Source organism: Haliotis asinina, chromosome 10, assembly GCF_037392515.1.
Source record: "Haliotis asinina isolate JCU_RB_2024 chromosome 10, JCU_Hal_asi_v2, whole genome shotgun sequence".
Lineage (NCBI taxonomy): Eukaryota > Metazoa > Mollusca > Gastropoda > Lepetellida > Haliotidae > Haliotis > Haliotis asinina.
The window spans coordinates 56,584,537-56,604,751 of NC_090289.1; the positions used below are offsets into that span (position 1 = coordinate 56,584,537).

At 39.9% G+C, this 20,215-nt stretch overlaps 1 protein-coding gene across 3 annotated transcripts in view; it reads left to right on the forward strand.

The window, feature by feature from the left end:
- LOC137298958 (acid-sensing ion channel 5-like) overlaps nucleotides 1–18,340 on the forward strand; it is a 90,577-nt gene extending 72,237 nt beyond the window's left edge. Inside the window, exons 4-9 of one of the 3 annotated variants that reach the window (XM_067831356.1) lie at nucleotides 579–677; nucleotides 5,931–6,111; nucleotides 12,032–12,088; nucleotides 13,444–13,582; nucleotides 14,135–14,238; nucleotides 14,935–16,603. In XM_067831356.1, the coding sequence (XP_067687457.1) occupies nucleotides 579–677; nucleotides 5,931–6,111; nucleotides 12,032–12,088; nucleotides 13,444–13,582; nucleotides 14,135–14,238; nucleotides 14,935–15,095 (741 nt within the window). In that variant the 3' untranslated portion in view covers nucleotides 15,096–16,603. Of the gene's footprint in view, nucleotides 1–578; nucleotides 678–5,930; nucleotides 6,112–12,031; nucleotides 12,089–13,443; nucleotides 13,583–14,134; nucleotides 14,239–14,934 lie in introns of all 3 variants that reach the window. The other 2 variants (XM_067831354.1, XM_067831355.1) reach the window with 2 other exon arrangements.
- Nucleotides 18,341–20,215: the final 1,875 nt, after the last annotated feature.

Sequence of the window (20,215 nt, forward strand, 5' to 3'; positions counted from 1 at the left end):
CTGTATACCATGTATACCTAATGAAGCAGATATTGATTTTTGTTCACTGTTTCATAACTTTTTGATAAATTACCTGCATATATACTATCATAAATGTATACGTTTGTTTGAATGAATTTTGATGACGGTTGAAGCGGGTGTCCAGTCTTCAGGGTTCTTGTATAGCATCAAACCCATTGTGTTGTTATTGTGTCTGGCTTCCTAATTCCTATTGTACTGCACAAAAATATCCTGTAACTTATATATATGCTCCTCTGTCATTATGCTGTTCTTCATTTGCGTGATAATGGTGTTGCTGTCACAGCAACAAAGGAGTTGTTCATGCATTTGTTGGTATCTCTTGCTGTCCGGATGTACAGTGTTGTTATGCCTGGAAATTCTAAAATTACCGACCGAAGTGCCAAGTCCCGGGCAGAGATTCAATTATTTTGACTTCACTATATCTCTGAGTGTTTACTCGCGTGTGTGAAGGTCATACATACTGGCAAACAATCCTACTCTACAAGTCTAATTAAACCAAAACCGACTCATTCGCAATATATAATCTGTTCATGATATTGTCCATGTGATGCTGGCAGGTTGTCCTCCACGACCACGATGAGGATCCACTTCCACAGTCCCGGGGGTTCGTCGTCGGTGCTAACTGCTCTTCGGAGGTCGAAATCACCAAGACTGTCGTAAGTGCATACTTAATTAGTCTTTCTGCCTTATCATTTGTATACAAAACGTGCAACACTTGAAACAAAGGTATTGACAATGTTGTCACCTTTACATTAATGACTAAACTTCACAAACACATGGCTGTCAGTTCGAATAATTCATCATGACTAGCGAACAATGTGGAATGTTAGCCAAAAATAGGAAAGAAGAGCTATATATGGTGAATCTCGGGAAAGTAGAGGCATAATTATGTGTGGTTATTTGATAAGAATGACCTGTCCACAGCGACGTTGGATCTGCATGCTGTGTTTTGCAGATGGTGTCTGTTGACATTTTGGAATGGTCTTTTGTGTGATGAACATAACTGAAACATGAACACACAATCCCAGTGAACAGAACGACCGAGCCTCTAAGGCGCATTGTCGAAGAGCGCGAACGGTGCATTCGGAAATATAAATGTATTTCCTTACACATATTCACGCAAAAACAATATATTCAAAGCCTGATATGCATGCGACAGCATAGCTCATTCGTCAAATGCTTGCAAGTTTCTGTCCGCCCTAAAATCTCGATTTCTTTGTTAGAAAACCGGCTCACCGTTGTTTTCTTCGAGATTATCTGCTTTTGCGAAATTTCAGTTCACAATAAATGTAATCTTCCCGATCCAATCTATCAATCTAAAAACGGCATTTTAACGTGACGTTCCTGGATATTAGATACACGTGACAGTGATTTCCTTTTAGTTTTGAATGAAAAATTGTTTTCTGATGTAAATAGATACGCTTTCAGTATAAGACTTCTGACATTACTCCACAGAACTTATAATACACGTCATTGTTCTGCTTTGCTGTATTTGCCATACGGAATTGCAATGAAGTTTGGGTTGCGTTATTGCATTGATTTCCATAAAAACTATGCGTGATGAATTGCTATTTTCGAAATGCATAAAGGCTATCATATGGCCGTCCACACATACCTTCCCTGTATCACGAAAGTATGTTCACAATGACATAACCGAATAAAAGGGTTTTTTCTATAACTAAGGGAACACACAGTCTAATGCATTATATGAAACTGCCAGACGAATAAAAATCAAAAGATATATCAGTTTATTGGTGTTTCAATGTTAACGTGCCGACACCAACAAATGTACGTTGCCTAACATATCAAAGTAAACGAAGCTCGTGGATTAATAGATGCAACCCTGAAGTTTCATACACCGTGCTGGAACCATCCAAATTGAAATAATTGTTCCAAGGGACACTATTCAGACAATAAATTTACTGTTCCATCAGTTGCCATAGTATCCTCTGCGTTTCGAATTATAGACACTTTACTAAAATATGAGAAGTGGACAATGCGTAAATGAAAGCAGTTTGAGATTCCAGGAACAATTGCCAGCTCTTGTGGTCTTCACAACTACTTCGAAAGTAACCGGTATCAGGGGATCTTGCCCTCAGAGACATTGTAAGCAAAACCCAGTAGATGCAATACATTAAGTGCATATTTCTGTATTTTTAAATGGATTGTGTAATATTTCACCAAGGATACTGAGGAATTGTTTAGACTATGACCAGTGATATATCTTCAATAACGCTACCCTCAACTGGGAATATCATAAAAAGAATATTGGACTAGAATCTACTGTCTGCACTGTGCGTCCCCTAAGGTGATTGGGGCTTTAAACATTACAGCTTCGAGAAGAGCAATCACATTAGGTCCACGTCGGTTCTTCATCTCACAGACAGTTGATAAACTGAGTAATTTGCTTTATAATGACACCAATGGTTTCTCACATTCGCATGACGCCAACGCTGCGCGTTTATGCCTTATACTGCTGATATATGTCCTCAGCAGGAAGGAGAAACGGAAATTTGCTTTTAATGAATGTCTCTATGAGATATGCAACTCACTGAATTGTCAGTGTGAATCTGCTCAATTTCTGAAGGTGAAATTTGACAAACGCCACCCAGCCAGTTATTACTTCACGGTGGGAGGACAATGCCGTCGCCATGTGCTTACACAAGGTAATGAAGACCCTTACTCGTGAATAGTTTTCTTAATCGTGCGATCAAATATTCATAATTTATATTTGTCAAAACTAACGAATTCCCCCACAAGTAGCAGCACAGTTCAACCAAAGCAATGGCAACTATACGGTCGTAGGAGTTAATAACATTGCTGAACTCGCAAATAGAGGTACGCGTACAGATGTCTCCTCAACGGACTGTGACGGTGTCGACGGCTTGTCTATGACACTGATGACTTGAGGAGATAGGTAGGACCTGTAGTCAGGCAGAGATATTACACCGTCGAAGTGAAGGACAAGTTGAACCCAGTGCGACTTGCAATCAACATTCCCAACACATAAAGTTACAAACACAATCGTCTGACAGTTATTTGTATGTAAACGTTACTATATTTCGCTGGATCAGCAGTGGTTATTGGATTAGGAAAGTATCTTTCTAAATTAGTCTTGCATTAACCATGGACCTTAAACATGGTTTTGAGGATGATACAAGCGCTTACAAAGACACATTGCAACACTCGAACCTTCATATGGTCGTATTGAAGATACTTTGACCGTTGGCAACCTTCACAATTATTCAGTGGACATAAGGGATTTTGGCGACTTAAAAATATACAATTGCAAGATTGTGGAGAGATTATGGAGCTACACATCGCTTTTTTGTTTGTTCGTTTTTTTACGTCAACTGAGTCTTCGTTCCAGTGCCAGTTTGGAACTCCACTGAAGTATTAGTTATATACATGCATGTTCAGGAATACTACAGTTACACGATTTCACAGATTTGGGAACAACGGTTGATATTGTGGTACGTGCTAGTTCTCAAGTCGCTCACTCTTTTAATGCTCCGAAGTCTCTTCCTTTTGGCACGCCACAAAAAGCAATATACGTAGTTTCAGATCCACGGTTATACCAGGTTTGTGGGTACCATCCGTATGCCAGGCCTTTAGGTGTCATCCAGTTTGTTAACGACCAGGTTTGTGGGTACCATCAGTATGCCAGGCCTTTAGGTGTCACCCAGTTTGTTAACGACCAGGTTTGTGGGTACCATCACTATGCCATTCCTTTGGGTTTCCCCATAGTTGGTAAAAAACAGGTTTGTGAGCACTATCAGTATGCCAGACCTTTAGATTTCACCATAGTTTCATCCGGCGATCCACCTACGTGGCGTATCTGAAACACTGCGGAAATTGTGTTATAAGTACAACTGGCATAAAACGAAGTGACATTTCTTTACCATTTTTGTACAGCATGTCTTCATTTTCAACTGGCTGGTTGAAAGTGTTACTTACATAATGAATCAAAGAGAACTGATCCTTACAGATTTATACTGAAGAAATCAAAAGCCTGAAATAGCCTGAATAGCGGGGTATCGCTCACTGCAAGACAGGACATGTTTATCTGCTGGGGAAGACTTGGTGTCAGTACGCCATTGATGCAATTGTTGTGACCCTTACCAATATGAAGTCTGTTTCCACCGACGCCAACTGTTTTCTGCTGAACTCTACAATTACTGTGTCTTCAACCGACCTGTAAACCATGGAACAACACGAACAGTACACGCAAAGACGTCATTACCAGCAACCTCTCCTGAACTCGACTTGTTTGAGGAATGCACAATATAATTGTTCATCTCTGTATAAGTTGAAAGTGATCTGTTTTGGCTGTCCTTCATCAGAACATTCAGGAAGCTTAATAACTGGCCGCTAAAGAAATTGCAAATTGGCTTGGAATAGTACATCTGAACACCGCCTCGTTGATTTATGAGATCAGTTTAAGTGGACACGACACTAACACTCCTCACAATCAAAGTTGCTCATTTGGGACCAAACTGATGTCCGAGGCAACAACATGGCTTAAATGTAAATCATTGCCTGCAGCTAGGCTGGTGTTAGCCATACAATTAGTTTAACACTAACCACAACCAGATACCTCTGTGTATTTGCTGTAAGCGTAATGCGTGTTCAGCAAACCAAGACTTGTGGTGACGGTCAATCACACTCGAGGTGTACATATGATGTTTAACTATCATCAGTGATGATCAGTGACGATCTGAAGCACAATGAACGCGTGTTGTATCACACACGCACACATGCGCTGTCACACACACACACACACACTATCTGCCTCTTCTGATACAGCTGAAAGTAACTTACCGTTTGAATATGAGCATGTATTCACGCCATGGTATTTGAATCCAGCTCATGGTCGGACCATTATCGGGGTATGTAAAAGAAAACAGGAAATTAAGGGTGTATTCCTCCTGCACAACGAATTTTACTCAGTCGAACCAAAACTGTGATCACACCTTTTATACACCCAGTGCACTCATATTGGTAACGTGGAACGATGTGGCTATGTTGGATCTTCAAGTAAAGTGCGTTGATGTGTTGATGAACTGTTCGATATTCAACAAATAACTTCCGCTTCAGTATTCATGAAGTATCGTGTTAATATGGGTCCCGTGATACCGCCCGTGATTTCAGTAATAGGGCATGCCCATCGGGATAATCACATACGCCATGCCACCAACTCTATGATTCTATAGCATATACATAAAACACATCTTTCATATATATAATTATGAAAGAAGGTATATGTTGTTCGCAGTCTTTCCGTAATGCCCTTTTTCAAATGTACATTCACACTATACACTGCTGTGTGGTGACTCCATGCCTGTGGGAGGAGACGGGGAAACCTAATTTTAACCATACCAGACCAGAACGAATTTTAGCCGATAAGGGGTCAAGTTTCTAAAACTTCTTCACAAACAAATAGAAAGTCTTCCATGGCGTATGACTGTATGTCCGACAGCTACGGTTGCATGTGAGCATGTAAGCTTGTTCCTTTGCCCTTTGAGAATTCTTGGCAGGTAATCTCAATTACGATATACTTGTCTGGAATGGTACTCTAGACAAAAAATCTTAAATGTACGTTTTTTTTCTTATATATCAGTTATCTTGCCTGACGACACACGTACGGATGGCAACTCATAGTGTCACTGATCTTATGTACTGAAAAGAAAAACCTGTCTGAATATTCAATACTTTAAGTTATCTTTCAAGTTGGTACAAAAGAACTCTGTGAACCAGTTTAGAAGTTTCCCTAAGTTTCTTTTGAAAGACAATAATCCGAAAGAAAGATAGACAAGCAACAAGGGATTTTGCTCGTAATGGAACGAAGTTATAAAAACAATACGTATTGTTTGAAACCTGTGACTTAACTATGTCATTTGTCCCTGCAGAGGATCGGCCTCGAACCGCCCTTCAAGGCTTTCGGAGGTTCCACCTGCGTAGATACAGACAGCGAGAAGTTTGTGAATCCCCTGAGGCGGTTTGAATACTACTCGAAAGAGGCATGCGAGAAGGAATGTTTCTTTGATTACGTCATCAAAGTCTGCGGATGTCGACATTTCCTTCATCCAGGTACACGAGTTAGATGGGTCATGTGGTGTCACCTCTGAATAATACATTATATTATTCTTGCACACCCGTGGGTGGGAAACCCACGCGTGGAAACTGGTATCACACACGTGTGAGATCGATTTCTAATCCCGTGATTGGCTACTCCATGGTAATGACCAAGGGTCAGCCATGACGGACTACTTTCTACTAATTAAAATTCATTTATAAATTACTCGTGTTTCAATCGAACAAAAAAAGGTTACTCCTGGTAAACACAATAACAAATACCTGCGATTTTCCGTTTCAACATAAACAAGTATCTGTACACTAAGATAAAATTAGAATCAACATAACATGAATAACAGTATTTTCTAGTTCATTATATATAAAAAAATATATTTTTGTACTCTAGTCATGAATTCAAAATGCCTCGAACAGTCAGTGATACCTATGTAAACAATTAAAGACTCCCATCGAATATTAAAACTGTACAACATTGGTAGTTTTACTGGAGAGAGACGACAATAAATAATATCTGACATGATGACTTTAGTGCCTGTCAGTTGTGAGATCGATTTGCCTCGTGTTATTTCTACGAAAATGGTGAATTGATGAAGATGACATTTTTCATTCCTTAACATGATGACATATTTCGCTAAAGATCCACTTCCAGTTCCATGCTACTATATGATTTCAGTGTTAACATATTCGCGCAAGACAATCAGAACAGAAGGGTTCATGAATGCATATGGCGACACACGTCCTACCGATTCAGTCGAACATATACAGGAACGGTTGATCTACAGATGTCATTTCTTTAGATATTCATTCGACGCAAGATAATGCAAATTGCATGTCTTCTTAACATGTAGGGTGAAATAACTCACACTTTTTTCTAGAGAAACTTTAAAATCAGTTAACATTACATGTAGCAGTTTTTGGCTGGGGAAAACGAGAAGGCCACATGTGGCGAAGTGCATTCCCCCACTGATACTGAACGTAATGTCAACAATGTCACATTAGCACACATGCTACACCTAACTACACACACTCAGTAATGTTGGCTCCTATTGACGAATGGGCATTGAACGTAAACTGACACACAAGACCAGATCCCCAATGTGCAGCAATATCCAAACAATTTTCCGATGACGACAACCATGAAACGATAACGATGACGTCACGCGCTCACATATGTGCTTGCAAGAATGATGAAATCATCATGTACATTGTAGCATCATCGTTTTAAAGTGTTTGATTAATTTTCTGTGGTCTTATCTAATTTGCATTGTCACTATCACCTTGATGACGCTAATACGTGGAAGACACAAGTTTGTGGAGGGTCACCATGATTTTGATTTTGTCGCAGTGGTATTAAACATTGCTTGACTCGAGGAAAGCTGTGCGTCATCACAGTGTAGACAGTTTCTATCAACTAATGCCGGGGAGTACACTTCAGCCAATCTGTGTGAATCAAACAATTCGAATCTAGCATCAGGCTGTTTTTCCCCGCAAGTATTGTCTTAGTAAAGTCGCTGCGGTGTAATTCCTTTCTTAATATTCACAGGGACTACATTTGAACGTTTTGTCTAAATGTATGTATTAGAAAGAAGGTCAAATGTTTTCGTAGTCATCGCTAGATTTTGCGGAAGACACAAGAAAAACAGATTTAAAGTTATCTCCGTTCCATCCCATTCGCAAAACAACGGCAATTTCCGTGCATCAGGCGTCATTTAAGGATGTTCGCTGGTCACGTTTTGAACTTCTGCGCAGTATTCGGCTACGATTAACGACAGCCACAATAAATAATACTTACTTTTATTCTGATACTTGTCTATACGTGTAATTAAAAACTTTTAATATCCCACTAAGAATAATAGACACTTAGAAATGAGTTAATGCTTATTTCACGACTACCGCAAAGCATATGTCGCTATAGCGTTGTAAACAGTAACCCGGTAGCGATGACACGCTTGAAACACGGTTTCATACCAAAGAAGCAAAAGCACCGCCTTGATGACATATTCAAACAACAGAAGGACAGATGTAGAGTGAAGGAAACGTGATTCTGTGAAACTAGATCACAGCTATTGTGCAATTTCTTTGAAACCTGACATTAACTCTTCACACGGAGGAAACCGTGCGTTGTGATTCATCCAGAGAGGGGAGGCGTTTGTGTAGCTGGGTGCACTGGCGTATGGACTGTCAACCTGGAAGATGTGTACATTACGCCTTGTCCTAAATGACTGCATAAACATCACAGGGATGGGTTCAACAATGAAGATATTTTGCTCTGCATGTCCGTCGGCGATCTTCATTAGCACACGCAAGAAACAGAAACGTGTGTTCGACATGAAGACGAACGTGTTGCAGGTATGATTCAGTGATGTCCATGAAATTCACCATTGTGATTTAGCAACATCCTTTATATGATGATTTCAGAGGACTAGAAGAAGTGTATTCAAATTAAATCAAATATAAGCCAAAATTTATATGTCAAAAGATGGTCAGACGGCATCTGTTTTTAGAATAGCAGACCAACATACTGAATTACTCATCATGATAAATAAAATTATTTTCTGACAAATGAAAATTCGAAACTTATTCTGGTAAAGACCATTATCATGTTAAATATCACACACTTGCAGTGAACAGGGTCAAATGAAGCATTTTGGTTACATAATAATCCTGAATGAAGTCTACACATTGATGAAATATTTGTTGAAAAACTCAAAGAGCCTACCTGCCAACCCAACTGAGTGGCTCAGTACACATTTTGCACTTATATGTTGCAGGATAGCCCTCATGTACATCCAATATTTGTCCTGTCTGTTTCACCTTATTGCATCTGTCCATTTTCAACCATGTTGCATGCAGAAAGCGACGTCAACAATTTGCTCACTGCCCTAAATATACCAACTGTGAGTCATTTTGTGCTGGACCAAAGACAGAAAGAGACAGGGCGGCAATGGAAAGTGCTGCATCATGTTTTGTTTTTTCTCATCTTCAGTTCTCCTGGCAGCTGAAGAATCTGTACATGTGTGAGTGTCGATGCTGGATGGCACTTATTGGCACAAGTGGGGCAGTGGAAAATGCTATGACAGCCTGTCTGGTAATACATTGTTCTAGTCACTTGTTTACTTATACATCATAAATTTAAAAGACCATTAGACACATCTCTCAGTGTAATGATATATATGTATCAATAGTTTTCTTGAAAGTGATAAGTGGTACCTTCTCAGGCATCATTTCAGATTCTGTTGAAAAGGGTTTTAACGTCTAGTTAATTGTGTTGATGTGTTTTGAATTTCTTCATAGCATGATTAGAGATACGTATCCGTTCTCACATTAATTTTTATGTTTGTAATTTATTAAATTCTCAATTATATTAGTTATATCTCCTTCTTTTACCTTATCCTTTATACCAGTGTGATGACTATTACATGATCTATAACAGTGTTATTGGTGGCTTTGTGTTTTTGTCAGGTAATGTCAAGACACTAGAGATACAATTGTTAAAATCAATATATCATATTCAAACAGAACAGTGAAATAAACAAACATTTATCTGTTTCAGGACACTGCTCAATGATCGGGAACAAAAACTGGCAAAGTTCATGGCAAACTGATCCCCTTGAAGAGTTGTCAAATCTGTCATCAAGCGAATAAAGTCAATAGAACACCCTAAGAGCATGAAATAATATGAAATAAAAACAAAATACAAGCATGAAATAAATATAACATTTCAGGGTTAAGATTACGTGTGGTTTGTTATTTAAAAATAATATTATGAAATAATCTCCCCACTGTAAAGATAATCTAGAATGACTAGTCTATAGGGAGTTATGTCCAGTGTGTCCCATTTCTTAGCTCGCCACATTTTCAGTCTAGAATATCATATAGCTGAGTTAAAAAAACAACATGGATGCACTTAAACCAATATATTTTAATTGCCAAAGCAGTGAGTGATTCAAATATTAGAGGAACAGCATGTGGCAACATATTTAAGCCACATGTATCTTTCATTTCACAATAATATTACGTAACATTGGTGCAAAAATGTATGTGATGTAACACATTGTGTCATATTGGAAAATATCCACAGTGATCTACGTTTCTTTATATTTACTTATGTAGGAAAACATGTTCATTAACATATGTCAATTTAGAAAAAGAAGTTAATACGAGAAAACGAGATCACGTATAAACTTGCTGATTTTCCCATAGACTCCCATGTTAAATAATTTGGCTGACCAAGGAATCTTAAAGGCTCCATATCTCAAGAAACCCATAACACACCCCTCGTTTCTGGGCTGGGTTTGCTAATACAAACGTCATACATTAAAAATATACCAGTTAGAAAAAAGTTTGATATTGTTTATATTACCGGCGAATATCCTGAATGTTATTCGAGATAAAAAGAGTAACTACAACAAAGTATCGAGTGTAGAGTTGCTACAGGTAGCTGGGTGTATTGCTACTGGTAGCGGGGTGTATTGTTATTGACAGCGGGGTGTATTGCTATTAGTAGCGGGGTGTATTGCTAATGACAGCGGGGTGTATTGCTAATGACAGCGGGGTGTATTGCTATTAATAGCGGGGTGTATTGCTAATGACAGCGGGGTGTATTGCTAATGACAGCGGGGTGGATTGCTATTAATAGCGGGGTGTATTGCTGTTGGTAGCGTGGTGGATTGCTATTGGCAGCCGGGTGCGTCTACGGGGGGTACATTGAAAGTGACAGAAGAGCGCTCAGCCCATTAAAAAACGACATTTATGTGTGAGGTCAGATAAAAGTCGATGTATACATGGACACATGCGTATATACCAATGAACACATGCACATGTTAATATGTCTACGACCTTCATAACAATAGAAACTACAAATGGGATATATAGTGTCTTTTGGAATAGAATAGGTTTGATCTGGACAGGACTGCTTTACTGCAGCATATTTATACTGTAAGTAATCCAGCTGTTGTCATGTGTTGTGTTGGTGTGTACTGAATCTTGCTTTACAACTCTTTTATGACAATAGAGCTGATGAAGTGATATTACAACACCAACATATATATGACTCATGAATGTGATTAAGGTATGCAGTGATTTGCTGGGTGAACGGTATGCCATGTAAAACTAGGAAGGACAAACTGGTTTGTTCTGCGTTAAGACTGCGTTTCCGGACACTGTTCCGACAATCCAAGAATCGGCATTGAGTAAGTTTCATGTTATATGAGGTAGTTTGCAAGAACAGTTTGTCGGAAGTTTTCGCAAATGCCATTTACCATCTCTTCTCTTTTCCATGGCGTGTTTCGGATGTTTCTGTCGGCATAATAGCGGGTTCGGATTACGTCCAGTGATGTGGAAGTTATTCATGATTATCCGTTTTGGCTGAAAAGAGGATTTTGACATTGGGGTGAAAGGGACTATTCACAGCACCTCCATAAAGGGCGTGTGGGTTTATGGGGAGCTGTAAACCGTATATATTCTTACCCATTATGACCCTCGGGATGTTATGAACCTCGAACGCTTGTAACAACAGTTTGGTCATCCCTCCCAGACACACCTTGATAAACTAATAAATACTGTTCAAAGCAGCGTAAAATCCAATTTGAGAACCCAATACATTATCTGTTGTCGATATGTGATCGTAAACCTTTTTGTGTCACAATTTCTTCTGGTATGATTTGTTTGTTTTCAAACTAACCCAACTATTGCAATGGTTTGGTTATCCTTATACTGTACATGTCCATTTTAAGTAATGTCTCCCTCGGGTAACACTGTTCAGAGTTATTGAACATAAAACTGTCTCAACAAAAACAGTTGTTAACATTTTTAATAAGACCAGATTATGCATAACTTTTCGTTGTGTCCATGGACTATGTTGAAATGTGCGTCAAAAAGTAAATAGTGTCTGTACAGAAATGTATTTTCTACCCAGGCAACGAGACGCTTTGTTCGATGGATCGACTGGCAGTGTGTTACAGGTTGGCGGAAGGTATGTTGTGTGGAACTAACATGGATAGTTTACATGTGTTACAAGTAGACTAAAGATAGGTCTGCTGATCAAAGAAGCATTGATTAAGATTCAAATGGCGTTGCATTCTCATTGACATTTCGTTATTGAAAATGAGATGAGCAGTCAGTCCATTTGTGGACGGATGCCATTATAACTGATACTGATTTCGAGGGCGTATGCTATGCATTGAATCTGTAATTCGAAACCATTTCATATCTAGAGTTTTAATCAACTTCTCATATTTACAGCAATCTGAGTTAGATGAAAACGAGCAACATATATCGATAATGTGTTTTATAAAGATTGACATCTAAATATTGTCCATTTTTGTGATATTCTTTTTTATGTTGTCATAAAATGTGACTATGCTTGTCGTAAGAGGCGACTAACGGGATCGGATGGTCAGGCTCGCTGACTTGGTTGACACGTCATCAGTTCCCAATTACGCAGATCAGTGCTCATGCTGTTGATCACTGGGTTGTCTATTTACAGATCACCACAATATAGCTGGAATACTGCTGAGTGCGGCGTAAAACTAAACTCACTCACTTACTCTTTTCTATGTCAAAGGCCCTGAGTGTTAATGAGAATCATTTGCTGCTACTCACTGAACCCTAAAGCGACAAATGCCGTTCCACAGTCAGGATATCTCAAATTGTTTCCTTGCGAACCCTTATACCAGCATTATTATGCGAATATGTTTATCACTGAGACAATATTTTTGCTGCCGTAAAAGAATTACAAATAAACCTGGAATAGTATGGTAAATAACGAGTAAGTCACGATAGAGAGCTGCATCGGACGTTACATAGGTAACTGACGCACACAGTTCATGTACGTACTTCCACATATATCGAAGCGTCTTTTTCGCAGTGAGTCAATAACACATGCATTTCATTGTATCTCGACTCGATGCGACGTCAAACAAACCCATACTCTTGATAAAGTCAAATTTCCTATGCATGTGGAACCGGTATTTGTCGTTTCTATTCAGTGTGAATGTTTTGACCATGATTAAGTATTTACCAACATTTCTGTTAGTCCGGGTGGAACTGTTCAAAATAAATTCGAAACCAACGAATTATGGAAACAGTGTCATTCTGGACGCATGCCGTTACGTACACACCTCAAAGGTGCCATTCCTGGATTCACGATTAATGATAAGATTTTCTTCATTTTGTTCGGTGTGACGATATGTGATGAGATGGTCAGGTTAACCGTGGTGTAAGTGGTTATCAGTACCGAGCAGGATCATGAAACCACACGGAGGCGTGCCAGTTGGCAATGTACTGGATTGTGAAATATAATGTGACAGTGTTACTGTGTTCTTCCAGCTAAATACTACCGAGGGAATGAGGACCGAGACGTTGAGAAGGCTCCTTGTGTGTGTCCGCTACCGTGTAGAGAAACTCATTATGCTGCAGCTGCCACTTGTACCAAGTTTCGAGCAACCCGCTTCTTTGAGAGCATAGTGTAAGAGTTTCATGTACTTAATCCCTGTTGGGTTACAGATGAAACAGGTTTTATTGGAATAACCATCTGCACAAAAATATTATGTTTGATGCTAACTCATTTTGACAGCAAGATGGAAACGTGTTGTATGGGGGACTGTGTGTTTCCCGTAAAGTTACCAGTAGTTTTGGATGTAAGGAATAATACGCCTGTACACTAAATGACGAAACACGCAGGAATGTGCCTTTAAGATCTTCCAAGTCGTGTATTTGATCATATTGCCATATTGCCATTGCTGATGGGGCGAAGTGAGTCGTTTGCATGGCATTCTCAGTTGATGTGTGAGTTGATGCGTGGAACCCGCCATGATGTAATCCGCTGAGAAATAGTTGCATGTATAACTGACGAAAACAGCGATAAAACAATATATTCACCATTTCATTTCTTATGTTTTCATAATCCCTTTTAAGTCTAAATTTGATTTTCTTATGTACAAAGGTTAGTTTTGTATGTTTACATTAACTGTGTACATGTAGTTTTATTGAACCTAATGTATTGTCTGTTCTACCACAGTCATGATCTGGGCGCGGATGTTGTCACACTTCACTTCTTCTTTCCTGACCCCGTTGTCACGACCATAGAACAAGTTCCAATATACACCGTTGAGGGACTGCTAGGTGAGAAGCTGGGTGTTATTACATACTGCATGCCAGCGTGCTTCTACCCATACTAAAACATGTCTTGCCGTCGTAAAACCAGTAAGAGTCACGACTGAAAGCCACTGTCATTATTTTCATGATTCATGCTCAATTACCGTGTGGCCCCGTGGAGATGAATATTAGAATCGGTCTTCATGACCCATGTATGAGGCCACGGGTAGTGAGCCTTGCTGACTTGGTTCACACATGTCATTGCATCCCAGTTATGCAGATCGATGCTCATGCTGTTGATTGTCTGGTCCAGATTCGATGATTTACAGACCACCACCATGTAACTAGAATATTGCTTAGTGCGCCGTTAAACAACAATCAAACTGAAGTCATCCAATCACCATTGTGTAGGTCAATGCGTATGATGACAGTAACTGGGTGTTGGTCCAGAATCAACTTATCGAATATCGTGCGCAATATCGATCTGGTGTATAACCCTGAGTAGGAACGGTTACGTCAGAACGTCTGTGTAGTACCCACAACAGGTCTACCAAGGGACGGAATAGGAGTACTCAGCATCCATTAATGTAACGGTATTACATTCAGTGCACACTATTAAGCCTGCTATTAATCCACTGTGAAGATGAAGGACGTCTCCCACGCCTTCTAGGAACATGGTCATTGTGTGGAGAGAGTGTACATCATCTACTTGTTTTTTCACAGGCTCTATTGGAGGACAGGTTGGGTTGTTCATGGGATTCAGCCTGATTACAGTTGCTGAGATGTTTGAGCTGATATTCCTGCTCTGCACAAGAGGGCGCCATATCAGAGAAGAGCGACGAGGAAACATGCAACACACATACGGGGCACGACACGCCTTCTGACCACACGCTGGCACCGTTACTGCCGTATAGGAAAATGGCGGAACATGACGGAACATCTAGAGAACGAAAAATAAGAATTCATATTTTGTTAAATGACCCTTTCAATGTTTAGTTTTGGACAATCTGCTGAGGCAACACACAATACAGACGTGTCAAATTTGTATATTGGTCGTACATAATATTGGAACAGTGGAAGAATGTTTAACTGTCCGGTTTATTACTTAAGCTTAGTTGACCGAGACCTCTTTAGCGATCTTGGATTCAACATCAGTCGAGTTTGAAACGATGCTCTCCTCTGTGCGAGACGGGATTTGTATCACGTGGGTGTGGTTTGCGTCATATTGGGTTGTCGCCTGAGACTCCTTTAGTTCAAATTCTTAGTGGTGGTGAAGCATCATGGTGTATTGCGATATAGAAGCCACAAATGATGTTTAAACCGAAATATTACAATGCCGTGGATATGGCGTCACTGAGACAGTTCAACTCGGTTTTCTTCAATTTCCAATATGATCAATCAATGACAATCGTGAGACTTGTTTCAAAGGTACCTGACACAAATTGAATACAGGTGTGAAAGCAAGACATCTGTAGTTTTCTGATTTGGCAAAAGGTAGTCTTTTCAAGCAATGATATATTTATATACTATGCCAAATATGTTCAAGAAAGGTATTTATGTTCAACAATCAGATTGTTGTCCAGGATAAATTATATTGTAGATAGGCATGTCCATTGTAACTGGAGCGTACGAGGTTGCCAACCCCCAACAACTGAGCTTCCAGCTTACCAGTTAATTTGTCTCCTTGAATTTCCGAACCTATGGATACACCTATTAAAATGAATTGGACGGGGATTAAGATTGTATGACCAAGAGTGTTTAGTGTATAAAGAACAAAATTAAAAAAAAAGATATATTGTCGACCTCGTGCAAAATATACGTGGTACTTACCTGAAGCACCCGGAATACACAAAGAGGGTTGACTTCTAGTTCCACAGCTAGCTTATACGTTGTTTCAGCTGCCACTTCTTAATGTCAGGCCTCCAGCTTTGCGTGTTTTGTTGGCCGTTCACGAATACCGTCGTGACATTCAGTATTGTATCACTGGAACTATTTCACAGTCAAACTAATCGAAATTGTCTCGTGTGTGTTTTCATGACAATGTATACTTGACTGACGCATATGTTAGTCTGACGTATATCTCACACGTATCCATTTCTTTCGCTTTTGCTGTCCAGTTCCCTTACCCCATACCTGCCACAACCTTCTAGAACATGCAAGTACTGAGACGATATTATATGTCCTGTTTTCTTTATGCTTGTCGGTGATCTGCTAACAAAAGCTCAACTGTGATAACACGCGCAATTCACTATTGGTGACCAGTTTTCGTTTGCTTCTTGCATGATAACGTTTTGACCTTAAACATATGTATCATTAAACATGCTGCGTTTTAGTAATGCGATCTCGCTGATACATCCGAGTACCTGACTATAAATAAAAATACTTGATATTTGTTGTGTTACTAACTGAATGTTTTCCAAACACAGAGGGCACCCATCACTGCCGTAGCTACGTACGTGTCACGCTCTTGCGTTACCCACTGTTATATCGTCAGCTGAGTGGTGTCTTTCTTGTGTGTACGTCTTGTTGTGTACATAGTGATGCTATTGCCTTATATTCATACATCAAATATGCGTCCAACTATTGTATAATGTATAGATATGACCATTCAGCTAGGTAAATATGTGCATAGTGAATAAATTTATGTTGCCGTCTCGTGGTACACAAAAAACGTCATGCATGTCAAGGAAAGTCAACTTTGGAAAATGGATATTTTGAGGATAAGTGCAGAGTACGGTCTAACAGGTTAATTATCGTGTTAAGAACACTCAACAGGGTAATTTGGAAATTTACTCACGACGTGTTACCGCGTTGTCGGCGCTGTCGGCACGACAGTGGGATGTCTGGATTTTGGTGAATGTTGATATTGTACATATCCATGTAGTGACATATGTGTGTACACACGTCAGCTGTATCTGCCACGGAACATTCAGCAGAGGCCAGGACTGCACTTGGTTCGCTTAATGAAAGGGGTCAGTTGTCGAGAACCATTTCTAGAGTTGACATTTAGCTTGCATACACACAGAGCCCACAAGGTGACAGATCGCATTGCTTGTTGTGTCCGTTAAGTTGGTGCCATGGACCACGACAACAGACCTATTTAACTAATCATGAATGGAAATGACGAATTTCTGTTTAGTTGGCTATTTCGCATAAAATTACTTGGTGCCATTCTTTTGCCCAAACAATGCTTCGCATGAGAGTAAAATGCTTGAAACATGATTGTTCGATTCGGATTATGATGTCAGCTGAAATGATAGGTACCTAATGTACAGCATGCCACATTCTATGACACAGAAGCAGTTTAGACGCTGTGTTATCTTCATGAAGACACACCTATACCTTCACAGAATCCTACTCACAGACAAATCGTTGTTACTAGTTTTAACACTTGCTAATATTTCTTCCCTATTGTTCATGGTTTCTGCAAACTCATGTGTCAGCACCGTCTAAAATAACAACAAATGTTTTACAAGCAATGTTCCAGTTATTACTATTTTAAGAATATGTTATGTCGTAATGCATTGAATATTAATTTTTCTGGATGCAAAACGGTAATGCCAGGTAAGCCATCTTGTTTCGTCTGCAGATACTTGCTCCCATCAGCACACAACAGAATGTGAAAATTATAGGACAATGAAGCACAAATTATGCATTTAGTTATTTTATGCCACTGTGGACAACATGCCGGATTGGACAGATGCTGGTTTTGACAGCTTCCCCTGTAATCGAAGTCGGTGAAGCCCATTCTCAGTTTGAATATTAAAGGCGAACGCCATTATCCAGAAAGACAAGCTGGTTCCCCTCATGCTTATGAGGCTCATCCTTATCAACTGTTTTCTTGTCCTTGCTGAGCGTCAATCTGTTTTACAAGAGACAGTGAATTAACAAGTTTCATGGACTATTTCCGATACATACAATTATTACGTCAAATGGTATACGATATAATGGCGTTATTATTTTAAATAATTACCACGCATTTCATGTTTAATAGAAACGTTTATTAGTGACAGTCGTATCTGAGCAGCAGCTCAGGCGGAAGTCCTCCCCGTTTTGATTCTAAAAATAAGGTTAACGTGATTGTTACAGTCTAACATGTAGGTAAATAAACTGCAATGCATACTTATTATATTTCGTGTTTTGTTTTAGTGTTTGGTTCATGTACATGAGAGAGAGGGTGGGTGGGTGGGGGTGGGGTTTGGGGGAGGAGAGAGAAACACACTTGATAGAGAAACATTTGATGTAGTTTTATCCAGGAGAAAAGTGAGCACAGACACACAATACTAATAACTGTCACTACAGTTCAGATCTTGATAAACAATTTTGAACATTGACTCACACTTGATTTTATGAAAGTACCTGTTTACTATTACAAGCTCACACATTGTGAATAACATATTCCATTGCACGTGTTAAAAGTGAACACATATGTATTCATTCCGGAAATACTACCTAGGAAATAGGTACAACGACAGATACATATGGTGCCAAGTGTCAACACACATGCAATGACACTGTGATATGTGAAATAGGCGCCTTACAAAAACGTCGCCCCAGGTCATTGTGTTTAAATCTGTTTAAACCTGAAAATTACTATTTTTAAACGCTATGACATGTTACCGATAATTTCATGTGTATATTTCACCACTCCTAACCACGAGATCATATACTTGTATCACCTCCCGGAACCGTCGGCTTCCTGCAGTCGCCCACGCACAGTGACCCCGGAAACGAACTGAATGGCACCCCTCAGGCAGATCATAATTAATTACATCGGAATTGTCAGCACCCAAACAACGGTTTACAGTGTAACATGAACTAAACAGTGATATTGGCACAATATGAAGCCCCGATATTGTTGGGGATGCCCCGGGATCTTCCTGCTATGGGTCAGCATATCCTTGACACGACTGACCGTAAGTACTCGCCTTACCATAACCGTTTGATCACTTCACATGACAGAACGGCAGTTTTGTTGACTTCAAGATTACTTGAAAAGGTCAGAAAGTCACACATTACACACCCGTGTCACCTGTGATAAACTGAAAACACATATCCCTTTCAACGTTCCTCTCCATCTACATATACAGTGCTTATCTATGTTTGTTAATGTGACGCGTACAGTTTTCAACAGATGATACGCGAACACGGTTGTTATTGATATGTAATGGCATTGTTACCTCTAGTTGATAAAATGCAGGAGGAGATAAGGCAAAATAAAAAAAGTCATGATGATATAAATTCTATTTAACATTTCACAACTGAATGAGTGAGTTAGCCGCTTTTTACGACAAGCAGAGTGGCACTCATGGGTTGCTAGGCCTATTCTACCCCATATATGTATGTATGTATGTATGTGTGTGTGTGTGTGTGTGTGTGTGTGTGTGTGTGTGTGGTGGGGTGTGTTTGTGTTTCTGACACCGAATATACTCTCACATAACCAGTGCTTCACTTATTCTCTGTCCTCAACAGAGCGGCTAACAGCAGGAGTTTGCCAGTGCGGGACCAGTGATATAGGCGTGATGTGAGAGTTTGCCAGTACGGGACCAGTGACATAGGCGTGATGTGAGAGTTTACCAGTACGGGACCAGTGACATAGGCGTGATGTGAGAGTTTGCCAGTACGGGACCAGTGACATAGGCGTGATGTGAGAGTTTGCCAGTACGGGACCAGTGACATAGGCGTGATGTGAGAGTTTGCCAGTACGGGACCAGTTACATAGGCGTGATGTGAGAGTTTGCCAGTACGGGACCAGTGACATAGGCGTGATGTGAGAGTTTGCCAGTACGGGACCAGTGACATAGGCGTGATGTGAGAGTTTGCCAGTACGGGACCAGTTACATAGGCGTGATGTGAGAGTTTGCCAGTACGGGACCAGTGACATAGGCGTGATGTGAGAGTTTGCCAGTACGGGACCAGTTACATAGGCGTGATGTGAGAGTTTGCCAGTACGGGACCAGTGACATAGGCGTGATGTGAGAGTTTGCCAGTACGGGACCAGTGA